Source organism: Balaenoptera physalus (assembly GCF_965194825.1).
Source record: "Balaenoptera physalus genome assembly, chromosome: 18".
NCBI classification, from domain to species: domain Eukaryota; kingdom Metazoa; phylum Chordata; class Mammalia; order Artiodactyla; family Balaenopteridae; genus Balaenoptera; species Balaenoptera physalus.
The window spans coordinates 70,447,692-70,471,550 of NC_138899.1; the positions used below are offsets into that span (position 1 = coordinate 70,447,692).

Genomic DNA, 23,859 nt, shown 5'->3' on the forward strand with positions numbered 1-23,859 from the left:
TGTTTATCTTCATTTTTTCCTCCAATTCCTTGCTTTCATTCATGACCAACTTGAGCAATGTATAGAAAATAAATGAGAGGATGCAACTGACTAGTCATAGAAACATTAACTTCAAAACCTCAACAACAAAAATAATGCTCCTGCCCCAAATCAAAGACTGGTCAACCTACATACAAAGAGTTCTATTTTTTTCCCCTGACTACTTAAGTTAAAACTATTGTTCTAATTTAGAGACTTGAAACTATGTAATTTATTTTCTATGCTACAAAAGATTTTAAATAATCTAGGTAAAACTGAAACTCCAATAAAGTCCTGCTTTTTCAATGAATATTAAGTTTGAGGTGGCATTATAACACAAATATTTGTGTATCTATATTCTTTTTCCTTAAAGTTTCCACTGAAATATTTCCGTACAAGTAAGATAAAACAGCTCAAATTTTCTCACGTGAAGGTACTGCAACAGCAATACACAAATGTCATCCTTAGTATGGATTACTGTATTCACATAAGGTCCCAGGGCAGAAAATAAACCACCACTATGTCAATGCCATGGAGAGAACAGACAAGATTATACCATTTTAGTTTTTTGCCATCAAAATGGATCACCCATAGTAACTAACTTGGTTCAAATATCCTATTTTAAACTTCAGAATTCTGAGTGTGACAGGCTTATTACTCTATAAATGGGAAGATCATTCCATCATGATACAATTCTGAATAAAAAGTTCCAAAAGGAAGTAAAGGAGGGAAACATTCAGTAAGAGTCATCTCCATCTAGTGACATTACCTAACTTAATTTTCACAAACTCCCTGTGGGATAAGTAAAATTAACACCATTAAAGTGAAGAAATTAAGGTTGACATCATTTCTAGTAAGTGGTAGAACCCAGGTTAAAATACACATTTATCCTATGCTAAAACCCATATGCCTTCAATTAAATCATAACTTCAAGAAAAATTGTGTTTGAGTCTCACTGATTATTGGGAAACAAAAGTTTGTTTTTGATGAAAAGGAGTAAATTATCTGAGATCCACACTTACACTGAGAAATGGAAAAGACATTTTCCTGGGTTGAGCTTTTAATAGAAATTATAAAAAATACTTAGCATTCTACTTACCTACTCAAAATTAAATACAATTTCAACATTAGACGTGTCAAATGCTAAAAATATTTAGTATGGCTGCGTGGGAAAAGTTACATATCTTCTAATAAAACATAATGATCACAACCACCAGTGAAACTGTGTTAAAAATTAAACTTTAATAAATGTTCATTAAGTCAAATGCAAGCTCTTATTTAATAGGAAAAATGAATTTACCTTAAGCTCTAACTATTGAATATTTAATGATCAGGAGTAAGTAATGAAGTTTTACACTATGACATTTGTATTTTATGTGAAAATGGTGCTGTAAGTCAGTGGTCAGCAAACTAGGACCTACAAGTCAAATATAAATAAAGGTTTATTGAAACACACCCACACCTACTCCTCTGTGTTATGATATATGGCTGCTTTTGCAAACAACAGCAAATTTCAGTAGTTAGATACCATAGAGCCCACAAAACCGAAAATATTTACTATATGATCCATACACAGAATAAATTTGTCAACCACTGCATACCATCATTACTCATATTTATTCCTTAAATACATATCTGTATATAATGTATGAATATTCTAAAGAACTCCACAAACCTAAACAAAATTACAGATCACTCAAACATTAGTTTCAAATGTTTCTATCTCTCTTCATATAGGATTGAAATTCTAAAGGCATCTATATGACAATGTTTCCCTTTGGTTATCTATATATTGCCAGTGTTTCCTTTTTCACATATTCCATCCAAAATTCTCTTTTGGCTTTTTATATTTTAAATCTAAGTTAAAGAAAGTAACACAACATTGTAAATCAACTATACTCCAATAAAAATTTTTTTAAAAAATCTAAGTTAAAAAGCTCCATATCTTCAGTTCTCATTTCTTTCTTTATTCAACCTCCTCCTTCCTAACTCTTCCCCTCTACTACATTACAATTTTTAGCAAGAATATTATACAATCAAGTAATAGAAGACATTACTCAACAGTTGACACCAACCACGTTTTCTCCCATTAGGAAGTGGGAGAAAAGGTTCTCGCTTTTAGGAAGCAATTTATTCAAAGAACATAAAATTAGCTATGTTGTACAACCAGGTATAGGTACAATCAGCTATTGGACCAAAATAACAGAAATACAGAGACAGAGACAATGAAGAAAAGTTTCTACAATTGAATGAATTCTAAAGTCTGTTGAGAACAGTCTAAGAAATAAGTACCATAGTTTCAAATTCCAAACTACAGAGATCAAAACTGCACAGGTAATAATTTTGGAAGTAGAACCTCTAAATGTCAGTATCTTTATTGTATATTCACTACAAAATAAAAAATAAGCAAATGGGGTAGTGACATATTATTTAAATCATATTGTTTATTGAAACTTCATTAATTATTTTCTCTATTTTGATAGAGATCTAGTTTTAAAATTTGGAAGACTAGTAATGTGAATATTTCAAATCTATACAAATTTCATGTCTACTGCTAATTTTTTATAAAGGTCATTTTTGTTCTACAGAAAATTTTAAAACAATATTATATTTTAAAGTAAATTTCAGTATAACATTTTAAAATTTCCTGACAACAAATGTTAATTTATAAACATAAAAAAATTTATAGGATGAAGAAAAATGCCAGGATGAAACATTAAGTCAGTCTTTAATGCATAGAAGAGGGAAAAAAACAAAACAAAGCCTCTTCCTGCCTCAATATTAGAATGTATTTTTAACATCACATATAACTCTCAATTTAACAGAATTTGGTATAAATCATGAGAGGAAATCAGAGATTAAAGAGAAGGGATGGTACGTTAATCTCACAGGATACCTGCACTCTTCACACACCATCAACTATTTTTCTTCCTGATTCAATTTCCTTGGTCAGCTGCTAATTTCATGAAGGCCCTAATTAGGACCTGTTCTGCTGCACTCCCCGCTGAACTAGCCTTCTTGCCTTTGGAGACTCGAATAAATTCATGGATGAAATAGAAGTACATGTGCCTGTGAGGGGGAGGTGCTGAGGATACATCCTTTTTGCTGCCAATATTTAAGTTTCAGTGCTGCTCCAGGGGTGGCGGCAAAGGGACAGTGAGAGAAAGAGTTATGTAGAGAAAGCTTGTTAATGATGAAATAAAGCCAGAGATCAATTTGGAAACACTGCCTCATCAAGTAAAAGACATCTTAATAAAACAGCAAGTTTCTCTCTGGAAAAAGGATATATTTTGGGCTTATGAATGAGTTTCCAGTGTGGTAGCAAGAACACAGTTAATATGAGAAGCAGAATTCTATATTCTTTCCCATCTGAGCAATTAGCTATGGAGTCTGTTTTTTTTAAAACATGAATCAGAGATATATTTTAAAAGACAGCTAAAATATAGTTATTTTATTTATCTATTATATTTTAAATGACATAAGTAACATTAAATGCCTTTCAAACTTATATTAATACATTTCAATGTTTTATTAGAGAAAGTCTATATTTTTAAAAAATAAATGTTGAACCAGTAAATCATGTCAGATGAAAATTCTAAAAGATGCCATATGGCTAACATAAAGTTTTTTGAGGTTTTTAAGGATTATGAAATTTTTCAGGTACAGAAAAAAATGTTGTCATTTATACTTTTTCTATCTGAGGTACCTAAGTTTTAAATAAGAAACACTCTAAGAATTCAATCATTCGATTCTCTTTTTGAAGCAAATTACTGGCTTCAAGATTAAATCTCAGAGAACAGAAGTATAAAACTCCTATATATCGTTTAAAATAATATTAAGTTTAAAAATAATATTTCAAGCAAGTCATATGAGACAATGTCTAAAGATGACTTTTTCTAAATTTAGATTCATGACTCTAATTATCATACAATAAACATGTACTTGTATTTAGAACTTCAAGATTTACAGAACAAAGATTTTAACAGTTTATTATAATGTAGATTTGAAGAGAGAAACAATATATAGAAAATAAAGCTAAATCATTCATAGTTATTGCTCTTCCTAAGGCATGTTCATCAGAATTACCAGAGAAATATGTTCATAAATGCACACAGCTGGAAGCCAAGACTGACAATTAAAAGAGGTGAGAATATAAATATATATAATTTTAAATTATATGGTTACAAAGTTTCCTTAGGTGAACAAGTCTTGTTAAAATCCGTGTTTATAGTATAGAACACCACTGACACACTCTAGTAATGTAATTATAAAACATAACCACTAGATGGAGGCAAAGTACTTACAGTTGGTGATGTAGCAGCAGAGAGCAAAGGTAAAATTCCTCCACAAGCAATGATGATGTTGTCTACCATTTGGGAAATGAGGTGAATTGTGTTATGTACAAAAATAATATTTTCATTGCTATTGACAAAATCCATTACAGACTTTGTGGAATGGCTAAAATAGCAGAAAAACAAAGCAGAAATGAACATTTCTTTGGCTTAAGAATAAGAAGTTTAGATTTTATTTATAATGCCATTTTTAAAGTGAAAAATAAGAGCTAGACAAATTTAAAATGGAGTTATTAGAAAAGAAAATAACTTACAATTGAGATGTCATATTACCAAAAACCTAGCATTCATTTCGGCATGGACTGTGTGTGTCCGAGTATAATAATTTATTATTTTGTTTCTGCTTTTAAAATACAGTGTATTAACTTGATTCAAAGACATATGACTAGGTCAATGAATTTGGCTAAAAAAATTTATTTTTGCAATAGCTGGTTGTTTGGTATTGAAAGGCAGAACAAGCGAATAGTTAGCTGACAATCTGTTGTATCACCAGACTGCAGCTCCTGCTCTGACCAGCTGTACTGAAAATGTATACTGCTAGCCACAGAAGTGATACGATAGGGGAGTATAAATGAGTCAGTAAAATTCAAGTACTTACTGAATAAAAAAAGGAAAAAAGACCTCAAAGGTCAGCAGTGCAGCTCTGCCATACAAAACATTCAATATCGATTCTCAGAGAAATACACTGCTTTAGTTTGGTATCAGTCAAGAATATGAACTATTCTCTAACAGAAAAAAAAGAGATTACTCCATGATCAAATTTAAGTCAATGATCCTCACCTTTTAAGAACTGCAAAATATCATCTACTACATCTTAGATCTCAGGATGTTTTCTCTTGTCCTAAACATTAAAGTACTATCTATCTTTTACATTTTTTAAAATTATGTAAAATCCTGTCTGGGAAATTTTATGAGAGTCCATGAAAGAAAACACAGAAAGACACACACAGTATTAAGGGACGGAAAGTTGAGTATCATTCATTTGGGGGATACTAATATTGCAGTTAGTAAATTACCTTGTATCTCTCCATACACTGACACTCATGTCAGTAGTAACGTATTTCATGGTATTACAGTCTCCTTATTTACCATCCTTAGGTAACTTAGCATATAACATTAGCAATGGAAAGACCATTGTTTCTATCACATAAGTAGACTAAGGACAAACTGACCAAATAAAATCAGCACTAAAAACTTTCTATGGCAGACACTGATTGCTTGCATGACAGTTATTCCTTATTCCCTGCTAACACAATCTAGATTTGTTCTATTATTGAGCTACATCTGGTACAGGAAAGATTGGCTTCACCACAGCTACTAGGTTGGTAACCAGTATTGCTCCATGGAGGCCAATCATTATAATCCCATTCCCTTTTGCTGGTGACTCAGAGAATAGCATATGATCCGACTGACACATGAGACATAAGAAGGAAATTTCTTGAGGGGCTTCTTTTAGAAAAAAAAAAAGAAGAAGAAGAAGAAGAAGAAGAGAATAAGAGGAAGAGGAGAAGAAGAAAGAGGAGAGAGAGGAGGAGGGAGAGAGAGAGACAAGGAAGAGGAGGAAGGAAGAAGGGGGTGAAAGAGGAAGAAGAGTCCTGCCCTCTAGTTGGGGTAAGTCTCCTATGTTGAATTGACTCTGGGAGCTGAAGCAGCCACCTTGAGTCTTAGAAGGATAACTAGGAGAAGCAGAGAGACTCACTTAAGTCCACTGTTAAGAAACTCACTCACAGTCCATCATGCCACTGATTGTTCAAGTCACTGACGGTGGGGTACTGTTACTGACAGCCATCAACTACCTAACTTATCTGCATGAACACATGACACTCTCATAACTGATTAATTTGTTGCATATTTGCTATTAGAAAATTAAATTGAAAGTGAGGCAAGGTAATTTTAAAATTTATGCAGACTTTGTTTTCTTTCTTGAAACTTATTCAATTTATTTGAACTGAAAAAATAAAACAACTGAACTGTTCTTTTCACTGTTTTCCTTAAATGATTATATTTGAAATGATATTCACTTACTATGTAAATGGTATAAGCTCTAAAAATAGACATCATAAGCTGATTTTAAATTTTATTTTAGCACTATGTGTTAAATCTTATCACCAAGAATAAATGTAGTACATGGTATTAATTTTAACAGGGAAAGATAAAAATGTAGAAATTTATTTGAACCAGTACTGAACCTTTTCTTGGTTAAAACTCTTTTTTATAATAACCTGGCAATGCCAGATTTCAAAAATTGGCTAATTAAACTGTCTTAAGCCTAAATTCTTGGTTAGCCTTTAATCTGACCCACCCCAGGACTCATGATCATTATGAAAATATTTATGTTTATATAAAAATGTTCAATGTTTGATTATTTTTAATAAATTTAATTTGTGAGATTTTTAATGATATAATTCACTTATTAATCAGTCGATGGCACCAATTTAAAATATTCATTTTTCAACTGAAAGTAGTCTTATTTATAGAAAAGAAGTATTTCTACCTCCTCCAAACATGTACATCTGTTTCTAATGCAAATAGCAAATCGGTGAGAAGTCGCTGGTGCATTGGAGACCATTTAAACTCAGGAATACGAAACATTGTAGTGCGTGGACCTGGGCTGAACTGGCGCCGCTGTTCCTCAGTCATTGGCATTCCTCGAAATCCTAAATCAACTCGGAGATCTCTGTCTTGTTGTGTGATAGACCGACCCTGAACAGCCTGGAGACAGAAAAGGGGAACATTTGTAGAGTGAAAAAGAAACACCTGATTTCAAAATGAAAATAGTAAGTACAGTTAAGTGAGTAAAGCTTTTGCATATGACTTTAGTAGGTTAGTATATTTTACATTTATTATTCACCTGGTGATTCCCTGCACAGGAACCTTTTTGAGAAGAAAAGGCTATTATTATTATTTTTATTTTGCTGCTTCAGAAACTAGGCAAGGTAACCTAATACTTAAGTTTAACACCAAACTTCACATTGAAAACCAGATCCTCTCTGGCCCTCTTTATGAGTCTTTACATTAGACCACATTTCTTCCTTATAAAAGTGATCCTATACTCAAAGTGAAGAATACTGGGTATATGCCATCAACTAATTGTAATTAGAAACACAAGATTAAAAGAAATATTACTTGTACAGATTCAAGTTAACTTCAAAGTCTATTTCACTCAAAATACTTCGATTTAGAAAAATAAATGCCTTTTATATGTTAGAAAACCAGATAAATGCCTGTGAACTTTGAGTGAAAACCAGGCAAGCCTAGAGATTATTATGCTCAGTAAACAATGCACCATGCTTTCCTTTATTTTAAACCTGGACTTAATTCAGTATTTCCATCCCCCGCCAATTATCACTGTAGCACAACTGCCGCAAAAATGGAAATGGCAGTATTCAGTAGAGAAAAAATAAAAATATCTTTTCCACACACAGAATATATTTTCAAAGATTCTGATTACAAAGACACTAGTGAGGTATGGTTTACTCTCTGTAACATAACTCTAATGGACACATGTTAAATGATTCTTTGATGACATTAAAAGGTGAGTGGAAAACCCAGGCAACAACAACAAAAAACAAGTCATAAAGGGTAAAAGTTTTCTTCAATTCTTAACCATAAGGTATTATTTAGTCTAGAAAATAAGTAAGTATAAACTCAGTGCTCAACAATTAAAATTCATATCAGAAAACATCATCTGCTTTTAGCTTTAGTATGGTGAGGCCCAAACTGCAGCACTAACATTTCCTCACCACCAAGCCTGAGAATCTCTAATTTTCTCATACGAATCCCTCTCCATGTGGCTATAAAGAAAATTCTCACTGTTAATAATTCCAAATTTTCTCAGCCATATTACCTACCTCACAGGGTTGTTGTGAGGATTAAATCTGATAACATATAGCACAGTGCCTGGAACATAGTAGGCACTTGATAAATAACAGTTCCCTTTTCCCTTCCCCTTCATTTCATTTATCAGTTCAATCTGGGCTCCAAGTCCTCTTTTCTATAATCCACAGAACAGGGTTGGGCCTGAAGCTCAAAAGGTTAAAATTAATCAAGTATTCAGAATGAAGATCTCGAATACAAATGTGTAAATGTAGTCACAGAGCCATAAAATGTTCAAACTGGTAGAGACCTTAAAGGTCATATTTCAATCTGGTACAACCTCTTGCACTGTATGAGAAAATTCAGGCCCAGAGAGGTTGAGCAAAGTTACACAGACAGAATGTTGCAGAGTTGGATATATGATTCAGATATTTTAAATTTCTTTTAAATATAGAACCACACTACTCAATTCCATAAATTATTATTCTACCATAATTAAATATAAACATGGTGTGACTGGTAAGAAATTACTCTGCTTTGGTGCTAACAGCTCCGTATCTATTCAGTGCATCTTTAGAACACATGTAGGATGACTTACTTGCGTCGTAGCAGTGGTCTGGATTTTACGGATTTCCTTTCCTGATTCTTTGCCATCATCAGATCTCTCAGTGTCTGAAATTACACTTCCTGCATCAATATTTGGCACAATTCTGCTACCAGAAGATTCAGTTTCCAGAGTCGTAGCAGTCATTTCAGCATACTCTAACCCTTTAGATGATGACGCTAAGTCTCTTTCAGAAATACTGCTCATTCCATCTGAAGTTGTATGGATTTTGAACTCTTTTTCTTCTATTATACTTGATGTACAAGTTAAGTCTACACTACCAGTCATGTGAGCAAGCAATCCAAGATCATCACCAACACCAAGATGTACTTGTGTGTCCTGAATATTTGGAATAATGTGATTGCTAGAAAGTTCAGGAAGGAGTTTCTCCTCCTGTTTGGGTATTTTATCAAAGAGAAATGATGTGCTACTGTTGGGAAGTTCATCCTTCTCATCTGCTAATGTGATCAATGGACCGTTATCCTTTTCCTCATTTTTTTTAATGATACCAACACTTCCATGTACATTGTTCTGGAGTTTCTCAACAGCAGCACTGTATACATTATCCAACAAAGATTCAACCTCCACAAGAGCACCATTCTCTCCACCTACTAAAGTTTCTGGTGATAAATCCATATCATCAAGCTTCACTTCTGTTGCTTCCACTTTCTCTGCTTTTATATCAACTAAAAGATCGTGCACTTCCACGTGTACAGCACTTCCCGGTCTATCTGAATTTCCAAGAATATCATCTGACACTTTTGTTGACATGAGCAAGTCTCTACTGTCTGTGCTGACAGGGTAATCTGTCTCACTTTCTGGGCTCTGGCTTTGTGAAAGGTCTTCTATCTCTCGAATTTCCATTCCACCTTTTGCTCCTGTTGTCTGCGATGAGAGACCAGAGATGGTGCTCACATTCCCTTTCTTTCCCTTTTTAATGTTTTCCTCCTCTTGTCGCTGATATTCTTCATACATTTTAGCTAGGTATTCCTTATGTGCTTCATAAGTGACCTTAGGAATGGATAAAGAAAACATTAAGGCATTTTGTATGTATTAAGAAGAAAAAAATGATATAAATAAAATTATGATAATAATAGCAAAAATGGTGCAAATAATTTTAAGATTTCAAACATAGTGCATATTAATCCTAAGACAAATGCTTAGTTTCATCAAGTAATTGGAATATCATCAAAATAGTCATATATGACTTATTATATGACTTGTCCAAAAACACACAGTTAGGTAAACTAGCATTATTAAAGTTTTAAATAAAATGGTATTTTCTTTTAGGTGAAGTATTTCAATGTTACCCTAGTTAATATGCCAGCTGAACTCCTACATATTCGGGTTATTTGAGCTAAAACAGAGAACTGGCTAATAATATACAATATCCAAAGTACTATTACTACATCAGTTTTCTATTACTCATATGTGTGACTATTGCAACAAGTGAGGTAAAAAAAAAACACAATACATACCTATAAATATATAGTTATAAAATGTTAAAACATTACAATTTTATCTTTATATAGGCTACTTTAGTTTGTTACTTTACATAGGCTTGTTTAGGAATAATCAGTATATAATTAGGAATAATCAATATATATTTATTGCACAAAGATTTGCAATGAGTTTCCCTATAAAATACTATTTTCAAACTTATTAGTGCAATAATAAAAGTGAGGTGCCAATATATTATAAAATGTAAATTTGTAACAGGAATAAAAGGTTTTTAAAATTAAAAAAAGTTCAAAATCCTTCCTATAGACACATATGATATTGATATTTAAATGATACTATGACAGAATTTTAGGTTGAGGGACCTTTCTTTGAAGATTATCTTAATATAAAACCCCCTTATTTTACAGAAAAGGAAATCAAGTCCCAAAAGCAGGGGTTGGTAAACTATGGTCCATGGGTCAAATGTGTTTATCACCTGTTTTGGTAAATAAAATTTTATTAGAACACAGCCATGTTCATTCTTTACATATTGTCTATGGCTATTTTCATACTGCATGACAGAGTTGAGTAGTTGCATCAGAGGCTGTACAGCCCACAAAGTCTAAAATATTTACTATCTGCATCTTTAAAAACATTTTTCTGCACAAAAGGATTAAATGAGTTTCCTAATGCCACGAAACTGAATTGTGGCATAGATTGAATCAAAAGCCAACAACTTCTGACACCCATCCTTTTCCTATGACACCACAAGATGAGATATATTAACTCTGAATTTCCAGAATCTAAGGTGTACATACTCTAAATTTTAATTGACTACTTCCTTCCACCAAAAACCAGACCATATTTAAAATATAAACAAACATAGATTCTTATCATTAAAAATAAAGATAATGCAATTAAAAACAACACTAAACTTAAATACTTTAAATGTATTTATTATTCATTTGGAAATAAAAACAAGTTCTGATTACTTTAAAAAGGCTTAAAAAGTATATATAAGACTCCGTTTCATGAGTAAGAACCAGTAGGGATGTCTGAGTTAAAAGGCTCAGATGCCAGCTCTCAGATCTGCTAGAAAACATATGTGGGGGGTGTCTCAAGAGTGTAAACTTCCTAATTTATAAACCTGAAGTTTCAATTATAGGGTCCCTAAAATACTTCAAGCTTTAAAGGTGTATGAACCGAGAGAGAAAAACAAAAACAAAAACAAGAACAGAAAAGAAAGAAAATTGGCATAAAGGAATCAGCCATAATGCAAGATGCCCACAAGATGGCACCAGATGAGCGTCTACAGGCATTTAATCCACAGCTGAAATCCTGATGATGTAAAATGTTAAATCCCTTGTTACCTTGGAGTGGGCTATTGAGAGTGTATCCACCCAAACTCTCCAGCCTCCCCATTCATATTTGATTGCATGATACAAAAGAATCCGGAAGATATTGTAGACCATCTCCGTAATCTTCTGTTCCTCAGAATTTTTAGGATTGATATAGCCAAGAGAAAACATCCAATCCTGCCACACTGAACACTGCAATAAGCATCTAGTGGGGGGGAAAAATCATCAAAAATTCCTAAATTATATTAGAATTTACTATTCTGAAGTTGAGATAAATAGTGAAAATATGATCTGACTTAGATAAAGCAAGGTATACAGTCATTCTGCATATTTAATATTTAACCTGGAATGACTTTTCCCATTCTTCTACTTGGAAAAATCCATATTATCATTTAAAATTGCCCTCCCAACTCTCCCAGTGAGATTTAGCTATTGTTTCGCTACTCCCTCATCACATGTAGCACTCACAAGGCCCTTAACATATTAGAAATTAATCATCGCTTCACTGTTATCTTTCCCACTGAATTGCACTAAGACTGTACACCAAGACAACCTGTGCAGCACAGTGCTTTATACATGGCAGACATTCAATCAGTAGTCGTTAAATTTAAGACTCATGCAGCAACCATGGCTTCATACTGTACCCCATGTCCTAGCTAACCAGCTTTAGAATGCACGACAATAATCAGTTATCAGACCAAGCTGAGAAAAGCATAGATGATCTCAGCAAATCCAACATCATTACATTTAAACTACTGTTGGTGGTAGACAGTTATCAGGAAAAGGGATAGCATATTTTAAATAAGGATTTTTGGATATTTATGTTTATATATACAGTTAAAATATAATAACCATAAAGTTAAATAAAATCATATAAAAATAAATAAAAGTATGCAGATTATATAAAAGAAACAAATGCCTTTTCTAATGATTGAAAGTATTTAGCAAAATAGGAAAGATTTGAACATTTTTTCTTTGAAAGAGATTGAAAATAAAGGAGAGAAAATAAGATTAGTTAGGAAATAAAGTTTTGTTATAGTATTCAAACTGCTCACCTTCTATTCTCCCGGCTGTTACTGAAAAGTTTTATCATATCAGATAAAAACAAACGACGAACTTCCATCAGTTCTGCACTTGGGGTAGAGTTTTTTAACAAAGTTGCCACCACCTTAAGAATCACTGCAAATGAACAAAAATTATAGTAAAGATTTATAACTGCATCATATCTTCTGCTCAAAAAATATTTACTGATTTTCAACTAAATGCTTAGCACTATGGTAGGTGAGTTTTAAGTGCCATAAATAAAACTATGTGAACGCCATACTGACTGAGGTGGTTAGCAAAAGTTTTGATTTAGTTTTGATTTATTTTCACATGTTACCATGTTACATGTTACTACTGCATTACAATAAAGAATTGCTGTTTGCTCACTCGGATTCTGAATTTTCACTGTAGAATCTGGCTCTGGATGTGGTTTGTGTACAACTTGAGTACATACTTGCTCTGTCAAAATCTGAAAGATGAAGAATTTGAATTCCATTTAGAAAATAAATTTAAAATTGCAAATTATAGATATACAAAGACTGCAAAAAAATGTCAATTTGTTCAAATCAAAAGAAGCATCTCTTCTAAGGGTCTTCTAGTGAATTCCACATACTTCTAAACTCTTTAATTGTATAGTCTTCAAATTTTTACAGATAAAGACAAAACCAGGACCAATATCTATAGAAGGAAAGATTAATTAGGAACTCCAAGAATTAACTCTGTTTGAAATCACTTTTCAGTATACATCTTTAATACATTTAAGTTGTGAACTGTAAACATTTGACTGTTATTTCATCATTAATTTAAAAAAAAACTTAGAAAATCAGTAAGTAAGAAAATAATGTCTGAGCCTGGGTCCTAACTTCAAGTGAAGTGTGATATGGGAAAAATCTTTATAAAAAATGTGGCTCACTGTCATTTACCAATGAGTTTTTTTTTCAACTTCTTTCAAATAACAAAAAATGGCAAAAGTTGACCAAATAAAGGTAAGGCAGACTCTAAACCATTTACTAATTTTCCCACTAACACTCAGGCTCTATGAGTACAGGATTCTTATACATCTTTTTCACTGCTACATTCCTAGCAATTAGCAAAGTGCCTAACACACTGCCAGCAGTCAATAAACATTTGTTACATTTAAGAATGGATAACTTAATTATATATAAAATACAGATATATGACTCTTCACTGTATTCCAGGCTATAGCCTGTGTTTGCCTCTGTTCTTCCATATATTAAAAAATCCAATGAGATTATACTTAATAAAGATATCATTTTATATTATGATTTAATTTCCTGTGTAGGTTAACATGCTAAGTTCTGAATGAAACTTTTTAAATAGTTTAACCCAAAGTAAGATACAAAAACTTTGAGGAAACTATAAAACTTAGTTGAGAGCTTAGTTGTACATAGCTACTTGTGAAAGTTGGGGATGGAGAGTAAATTAATCAAGAGACAGGTATGATCCTTTCAGATTAGAAAAAGATCATGACATCCAGCAGTGGCATTTTTCTTACCTTTCTGCTCAGTCTTAAAAAAAAAAAAAAAGAAGATAGGACATTTACTTAGGTGTATTAAGAATGTATATCAAAAAGGTATTGACTTGAAATAAAAACTAACCTACTATTATTAAAATGATGAATATAGGACACAAATACCCCTTTCTTCACTGCCATACTTCTCCTGAAACAAACACTTCCTTGTTTAAACAGTGCCTCAGAATTTTCTGAACAGAGCACTAGAGACATGCACTACTCATCAGCTGGAGCTGACAAAAGGGATAAAAATTTCTTTGAAAACCACATACCAAAGAACAATCAGTGGTTGGTATATGCCTACAAGGAGTTTTCACACCAACCTGCCCAAAAAGTCCTGGTGTAGACCTACAGCCCAGTCAACAAGATCCCAAGAATTCTGGTTACAAATACAGAGATTCAAAATAACTGCAGACAAGCTTGGAAAAGACTATGCCATACTCTTCTATGATACAGAACTGTCAAAACTTTTTCACCCCAAAAAGTAGAAAGCTCATTGTACAGAAAACAAAATTTATCTCAAAGAACCTTCAGTTTTATATTGTTGTCCTTTTAAACCCCTATTTGATCATCTAAGAATGAGGGTAATAACTGCCTTGCCTATCTAATAAAGCTGGTAGGAGGATCAAATAGGGCTCTATATGTAAAAGTGTTTTGAAAACTATATGTCATAGTTTATTTAAATATGAGTTTAATTACAAAAATATATTTAGAAATTCAATTCAGCATGTATTTATAAGAACCAGTTATGTGCCAACATTCTGCTACATGTTTGAAATGGGAAACATAGTTGCTAGGTAGAACTATATTTCTAGAAAAAATTATTTAATCAATATTGAGGAGACAGGCTCAAATCCATGCTCCTATGGTAGAGTGTCTGTCATTAAGAACCTATGTGAGTTTTAAAAGAGGGGGAGGGAAATAAATAAGGAGACAAATAAGGAGAGATGAATGTAGATGTAAACACTTAATGAAAGGATAGGATTCAAGATGGGCCACGAAGTTTGACTGGACTTGGTTAGAGACATGCATAGGAAATTAACCCTGCCCTGCACCATAACAAAATAGGATGGAGGGTACAGAGCCAGATACGGACATGAAAGCCAATGTGTATTTAACCGTTATAGCACATCTCAATTCACACAAGCTCAATAGCCAAATGTGACTAGTGGCTATCATATTGGACAGGGCTGGGAAACAATGAATTAAATCATGGAGGTAACTTGATAAATATGCTATTTATGGACACAGACCTGAGTCTAGCATTATACATTTAAACATTATTTTATAAATGGTATTATCTCGTAATTCATGGGTCACAGAAAGACTTTAGGCTTAAGCAGGAGCTACTGGAGCTTCCTCTCTGACCTACTGACTTCCCGGACTTATCAAGCATAAATCATTTTGGATTAGTAGGCTCGACTTATGAGACAGGAATAGTACTGGTTTATTTCTTAAAATGGTAAACTATTAACCCCACTGTTACATCCAACTGCCGCTGTAGGTATTCAGGGGGTCAGAAAACCTTTGTATTTATACAGTTTGGACAAGCTCTATTACTTTTTTGACTCTTGGTTTCTTTATCTGTGAAAAGAATGTTTGAATAAGATGATATTTAACATACTACCTACACATAAGAGTCTATAATTTTGAAAAAAAAGTTCTATTATGAGATACTTAAAGGTTTTAAAGTTATTACCACTTTGTAAAAAAACCTGTGTCCAGTAATGTTATACCCTTACCGAAAAAGATAAAGTAAAAAATATACATTAAAAAAATCAGTTCATTATTTCCACAGGAAACAGCTTTTCAGATGACAAGATCCCATACCTGACTGTCTCTGTCTACGGTAAGTGTTGAACTGAATTATAGGAATAGTGTGTAAAGAGAAATAGTAAATCTAAACCTACAAAGTAAAATTAATATCACAATATTTAAAAAAAGCATTGGATCAATAATCATATATTGTTGTTCAGACAGATCTACAAGTATATTAAATAGAAAAATCTAGTTTTGTCTTTAGGAGACATATTCTACAATCTAACAAAAAATTTTAAGTGTATTAGGAAGTGCTACAAATCATTAAGAAAACATAATTATCCATAATTTAGAGATGGAATAACAAAGTAAAACTAAAGCAAATAAAATGTAAGATACAAATTTTACAAATATTATAATTCTCAAAAAAATATTTGTATAAAGAATAGCTTTGAGTAATTTCAAAGAGGATTCATTAAAGCCAACTCATTCCATTATACGATCTATAAGAATAAATTCACCTCAGGAAACTAGGAGATAGGGATGTTTTTTCAATTAAATTTTTTTTGTTTTTAGAATAATTTAAATAGATTTTTAGATCTTCAAAGCGTATGCAATGTTGTCTGACATATCCTGCTAAAAACTCTAAATTACTTTGTCCTTTAATATTTACTGTTTATTTTATCATAGGCATCTTATCAGATTTAGAATTTTAAAGATCACAGTGACATAATCTTTATAATAATTGAACTTCCAAACACTTTGTGAAAACCACATATTCTAAAATATTATCAATACGGTAGGTTTGACAGAGTTCTTTATTATTTCTGTACTTGATTTTATACCTTTCTACAGTTGTAGTAATATGTGTTCTGATACAATGCTTGGAGTTAAGGTAATTTCCTCAAACCAAAAAAGAAAATGAAGATAAAATGAGCTTTCAAACTGCAGATTATCAACCAACTAATTCTTGCTAGGGGTACAGGCCTTGGTTGATGTCCACATAGTAAATCAAACTCAAGTTAGTTGAGTTTTCTTTCTTTAGTTAAATTTCACTTACTATTTGATGAGAATTTAAGTTCAAACCTATCACTTGAGTTTTCATTTTTTTGGGGGGGGGGTGGGGGGTCACTGGGGATGAGTTTTAATTTTTTTACAACCAGATGCCACTCTCCAAAATGATGCAATCTTTAAACTTTGGTGATCTAGAATTAGTCATCTGCCATCCTGTCACTGATATTACAATTTGATTTGTTAGTAGTAGTAAACCATCTGTTGAAGTCCCTTTTACTTTTTTGTGGAATCAACAGTGCTAAACAATCATACCGTAACCATCCTTCTTTTTTGACCTTTTGTACACGTAACTTTTCTTTTTAAAGTATCATACTTAACTCAGGGCCCTTCATTCCAATGAACCATGATTATTTTTCTACTTTGAAAGCCTACATTATTGCCAAATTGGTCAGATGGAGGCCCTGAAAGTTAGTTCCTTCATTATTTCCAAATCTCTGCAACATCCAATATCCAACATCCAGTATCAGAAGATCCAAACTTTCCCTGACTTTCTCCACCTAAATTATGGAATCAGAGATAAAATCTGGACACTAAAAGAGTGCCTATGGATATAGATGGTAGTACAGATGCTGCTGCACTTGCTGTTGAGCCACTTTTCAGGGAGACGAGTAGAATTACATATGCATGTATATATACATGGGACATTTTCTTATTTTAAGGTTACAAGCACATGATGATCTTTCAAATTCAACATATAATGTTATGTGGAACTTTTATTTTAATGTAAGGTTTCATTGACTACAAAGACTTTCTACTCTATTAACACTAATAGGTCAAAACAAGCAGAGGGTCAGAAATCTGTGGAGGAAAGAGAATGATTAAAAAACATATACAGGCATCATTGACCAGAGCAATTAGTAGGTAAGAAAACCAAGGTAAAGATACAAGTTAAACCAAGAGGGAAGAGATATGGGGATATATGTACATGTATAACTGATTCACTTTGTTACAAAGCAGAAACTAACACACCATTGTAAAGCAATTATACTCCAATAAAAACGTTTAAAAAAAAAAAAAGATACAAGTTAATCAGTATTTGACACTAGCATTCAGAACCCTAATCTGATATTGCAGCAAAGTTTTGATTCAGAGGAGGACTTTAATACTGTCAACTGAAGGTAGATTCTGATATTTTTTGCCTTATGCACATATGCTATGAGAAATGCCTATTTTATGACCATTTATTAGCGGTATGACATAGAGCAAATTATTTAACCTGTGAGCCTCAGTTTGTCTGTTTAAAAAGGCAATAAAAATACCAGCTTCATAGCAATATTGTAAGGATTTGAGATAATGTATGTAAAGTACTTACCAAGGGGATTATCACAGGAAGTACTCAAAAAAGGCAGTTACTATTCTTAGGGAAATATAATAATATCAGAATAAAGATGCTCTGCATAGGATAGGCCTTTCTATTAGTGCTTATTCAGTTCTGTAGGCAAAATACTGGAGCAATACTAAAATATTACTATAATTTTAAAAAAGCAGCACTCTGGAGGGTAAAGTTTACAAATCATGTAATTTGAGGAATGACTGACACAAAGTAGGAATATTAAGCTTAGATGAAAAAGACAAAGTAGCCAAAAGAGTTTTCTTCATTTATTTAAAGGGCAGCAACTCTTAAATTTACTGATGAGAATATAAAACCAGAGGTAAAAAAATTATGCCCTGTAGGCCAAATCCAGTCTACCATCTGTTCTGTAAGTATAGTTTTATTAGACAGCCACACTCATCTGATTCATATTTTCTATGGCTACTTCTGAGCCACAACTGCAGAGCTGAGTAGTTGCAACAGAGAGCGTATATAGCCTGCTACTATAAACTGAATGTTTGTTGTGCCCCCCAAAATTCATATGTTGAAACCTATATTTGCTATGGCTTTTAGCACAACTAGAGCTTCCTTGTATAACAGTCACAATGTTTTGCTATCTACATCTATAACAAAATAATCCACGCTCCACTGTATGTTAAAGTGTGAGATGTGAAGTCCACTTTTCTCTTGTTTTGACATGATAGATATACACTGTTATTAAAAAAATATATTAGGTTGGGCAATACAGGTGGTATGTGAAACACTGTCCAGTTACTGCATTGTACCGAGCAGCAATGTGAAGATGACAAACGTTCTCTGTCGCAAGTACTCAACTCAGCTACTATAATGCAACAGCAGCCACTGGCAATATGTAAGGGAATGAGCATGGCTATGTTCCTACAGGACTACTTATGGACACTGAAATCTAAATTTCATATAAGGCTTACATGTCATACATTATTTTTCTTTCGATTACTTTCAACCATTTAAAAACATAAAAACAATCCTTAGCTCGAGGCCCTACAAAGACAGGTGTTTATAGTTTGCTAATCTTTGCGCTAGAGAAAAGAAGTAGGACCTCTGAAAATCAGCTGCAGGAAAGTAAAATGAAGGTTAATATAAGAGAACATTCCTAATATTTTACTGGTATTTAAAATGAGGTAGTACACACATTTCACAGAAAATAATGAACCCAATTTGTATGGCCATCTGTTAGAATTAATTAAGAAAAGGATTTCTGAATTGAGATGATGGGATCTAAAGTTTCTCCAGATACCATTTTTAAAAATAATTCTTACCTACATTTTATCCCAGTCTCAACTCTAGGTTAATGTTAGTAGTTGCTACGTATCAGAGACAGAGAGAGGGAAAAGCGGGGAGGGTAAGGGGAGGGAAAGAACAAATAAATAATGCATAATGGGTGTGATTTATGTGAGAAAAACTCTGCAAAGCCAATCAGCCAACCCATACTCAAAGAAAATGCCTAGGCCCAACATAAGAAGATTGGCAAATAAATGTACATGGATATGTTTTAAACAAAATTTTAAGTATGTGTTCATCTTTTGTTTTTTTAAAGGATTACTGCCTTTTTAGATTAACTGACCAACTGCTATTCCAATCACATAGAGGGTTTCCACTGCATGCATTTAAAATTAGCACCACACATTTTAAGTTTTTACCTCATAGAGTGTGTTGTACGTGGTGACAGTCACAGTGTTTGTATGCAGCATCAGCCTCTCTCCAAGAAGAGTAAAAAGACTGTGGGTATGCATAATTTCAACTTTCCTCCTGGAGAAACAGGGGCAAAAAATAATTCATACTAGGAAACACACTGGATTTTCTAATCACATGATGTTAGGATAAACAGTAAAATCTATAAGCAGATACAGAATTACATAAGTAATGTTTACTAACTTCCATCTATTAAATGACAGTATATAGCATAGCTGTCTTCTAAAATACCAAGACTACTACTTAAACACTTCTCAGAATGTCCGCACAAACTAAAACATTAAGTATACAAATTATAAAACATTGTATAAATGTTGACAGCTATAATTATCAAATTTCTAATAGCTATTTAGGAGTTATTTTCTTAGGTTAAATTATTAGTTTCCCTTAACACAGAGACAACATAATTTTCAAATCCTTTCTGTCCGAAGTCTATGAAATAATCTATGTAAAACTTTAATAACAAAAATTTATAAGTATGGTTAAAACTGAATAGAAAGCAAAATAATTTGACAGAAGTAAAGGGAACTCATTACTGCTTGTATCTGTGGCTCATTTAACTGCTGGCCCATTTAACTGCTCCCCTACCAAATCCATATTTAGAATAGAAAGCTCTATTAAAGTCCTCCTGGAACACTTAGCTCTAGCCCAGGGAATTACTACATGCCTTTCATTCATGTCACTTTCTTAGAAGTCAAGATGTGGAACTTCTTGGCCCCCAACGCTCAGTATTTCATTTCTTACCTTGATTTTCTATTGTTCCCTGTGTGGATTTGGCAACTATAACACAAACTGACTAGGTAATCACCAAACGTTTGTTCCTTTCTTCCTGAGCCCACAGCTATACTGTAATTCCAGCCTCTCTTACAGCTATGTGTACCACTGAGTTCTAGCCAATGGAACCCGAGAAGAAAAGCTGTGGATCATTTCTAGGCCTGGGCTACAGAAAACACACTCATGTACTCTTCCATGCTCTTCCTCAAGGCAGCAACACAGGAGCCTTATGATGAAGACACAGAGGTACCAGATGAAAGAAGCAGCCTGCACAGCTGTTCTAAAGCACAGCTTGAAGAACATCAACTGCTGAGGATACCCATTTGGATTTTAAGTGAATAAGAAAGAAACTACGAGTTTGGTAAGTTACTAAAACTTCACTGTTTGTTACAGGAGCTATTGCTACCTTAATTAATGCACAAATCAAATAATGAACCATTTATCTGGGCACCACTCACCTGGAAATCCTCTCTTCTAACATCAGCCTTCAAGCTGCACACTGCACAACAAAAGAGGCAGGGCAGCTATTTCCCCTCACCCAATCCTCCTCAGCCCAGAGAAGGAAACAGCAATTACCTAAATCCAAAAGGAAGCTAGGGCAAGTGTCTAATGGCTGTGTTTGTAAAACACTTAAGTAAGACTGGGAAAAGTCAAATGGTCATTAAAAAAAATAATAACAACAGGACAGATGGATATTTTGAGATTATGAAGGGGAAGGCTTTAGTCTCTTCCAACTCAAGCCACACCTAAGGAAAGGAAGCCTGACACTTTCATTTGCTCCCAGTCAAGAAAAACAAATGTCAATGTATATCTCTTGATATATCTCTTTGATACACGGAGCTGGTAAAAGTCATTTAAATTAGGCTATCTGAAATTTAGAGTAATTTCTTAACTGGGACACCATAATTTCAACTACTACAGAAATTCACGCTCTCTTGCCTATCTCCTCCAAAGTAAATGTTTACAGAGCAGCTTAATTCTACCTCTTAGGGGGACTTGAAGAATACTGCACATACCAGGAAAAAGATGAGTCAGCTTCCTCTTGCAGTTTTCTTTGAAACAATGCTCACCAATAAATGCTGTGTCACAGCAATCAAGAGATAGCCAAAAGTGGCATCCATCATTTCAGGCATAAAGTGGGCATGCTGGCCCTGTACATCACATGATTTTGTTTCACAGAGGACGTCTAATGAAAGACCCAGCTCTATGTATTCAGTTCAGAAAGGCTTCACTAGGGTATATATTTGAGACACTAACAACTTGAACCTGTTTAACTTTAAGACCTAAATAAACTTCAGACTTTAGTGCCTAGCTGCTTTACCTTTTAAATTTTATAGGATTTCTGCCCACCTGGATTGAGTGCAATCTATTTTTTTAAAAGAGTAACCTTTTAATCTCATACAAATTACACATTTATTAGCTTACTAAACATTCCATTAAAAACACACCCTAATTTCCTTCTTCACAAAACAAGTATTTTGGGGGGGATGATCAAAAAATACTTCTTGTAACAAATTCAGAGAATATGTTGGAACAGGACAAAGAAAAAAAAGAAAACCCATAATTCTATAACCCAGAGATAATCATTATAAATATCAGTTGATGTTCTTTCAGACTAGTTACGTTGCACATAAGTATATGATAGATAGATATAGATGATATCAATACAACGGAAATAATTCTACATAAGATAATTTGTAGCTTGTCACCTGTAAAACAACAACATATTGTCTTAAAATTTCAGTTATTAAATATAGTTTATAACTAGAATGTAGCATAATTTATCCATTCACTACTGTTGGCCATTTATGTTATTTTCAAATTTTTTTCTACCATAAACAAAACTTTGCCCTTTTACATAAATCCTTCGGCATATCCATGGTCATTTCCTTAGGATAAATTCTTGTAATGAAAATTATACGGTTAAAACTTTTAAGTTTAATTTTATTTTATGAGACTTTGAAGTTTATGACCTCTAAAAATATGTACATTCGTATGATGTTGGAGTATTCCAACATCAAGGTACAAGTTACCAGCAGTTTCACCAATCCTATGTATTATAATAATAATAAAACAGTCAAATGCAAAGATTAGGGCTTGGGGAGAAAAGATGAGAGAGGAAACATGGTTTGGGGTAAGACTCTCCAATTCATAAATTAAAGTTTTTTGCTGCTAATTATTGAATAATTCACATTTTAATAATGTTCCTCATATCTAAACATACATACATTAGCATGTGTACCTGGGGTTGCTATTCACCTCTTTTTTTAGCTCATTCCTTAGTATAAGGTCTACTAGACTTATCACAATACACACTCATTATACTTATTTTTTAATCTTTCACTGACTTTTTTTTACTTGTTTGTTCACCTGAGTTAGCTTTACAACAATTTTTGAACATTTTTAAAGAAAACTTGGAATTTTTATCAAAACTGCATTAGGTGTATAAGTTCAGTTCATTACAAATCTATCTTTATCTAATTGAGTCTTTCAATTAAGCTACGTGCTATAGCTCTTCCTTACTGCAGCTATTAAATTTTTTCATGATTTTCAGGAAATACATTAAAATATTATTTACATTTTCAATTTCCTTTCTAATAAACTGAAAGTAAGATCATTTTAGGCTACTATTCTATACATTATTCTATAGTTAAGAATCATTAGTTATTCAAATAATGGACACTATTATACTTTTCAAACTCCTTTAATCTATAAGGAGAATTGTAAAATTTTTTGAGGTTTTTAACCTAAATTTCTTCAGCTTTTTACTTTGAGGTTAAGAATGGATAAGCTACAGAAACTCAATAATACATGCATCTGTCGGTGTTTATGAGAAATTGTATCAAAACACAACTATGAATTAAAGGACCATAGCATGGTTCTGTTGAAATATCAGATAGTGATTACTAGTGAAGCAAAATAGAATTATGTTCTGTGCACCTGTACTTTTACCTTGTTTATTAGTGATCTTACTCTTCCCACCTTTTATTTGACGGAAGAAGTAATATGTATATGTATAGAGAACCTAAAAAATAAGTATTTAA

General features: G+C 32.9%; 1 protein-coding gene across 8 annotated transcripts in view; it reads right to left on the bottom strand.

Annotated features, from left to right (window-relative positions):
- NBEA (neurobeachin) overlaps positions 1–23,859 on the bottom strand; it is a 610,070-nt gene that overhangs the window by 418,945 nt on the left and 167,266 nt on the right. For all 8 annotated transcript variants that reach the window (XM_082435483.1, XM_082435487.1, XM_082435484.1 and 5 more), the window contains 7 exons: positions 19,990–20,098; positions 13,020–13,101; positions 12,644–12,767; positions 11,601–11,793; positions 8,785–9,801; positions 6,865–7,082; positions 4,323–4,476 (listed from right to left, as the gene is read on the bottom strand). In XM_082435483.1, the coding sequence (XP_082291609.1) occupies positions 4,323–4,476; positions 6,865–7,082; positions 8,785–9,801; positions 11,601–11,793; positions 12,644–12,767; positions 13,020–13,101; positions 19,990–20,098 (1,897 nt within the window). The remainder of the gene's footprint in view (positions 1–4,322; positions 4,477–6,864; positions 7,083–8,784; positions 9,802–11,600; positions 11,794–12,643; positions 12,768–13,019; positions 13,102–19,989; positions 20,099–23,859) is intronic.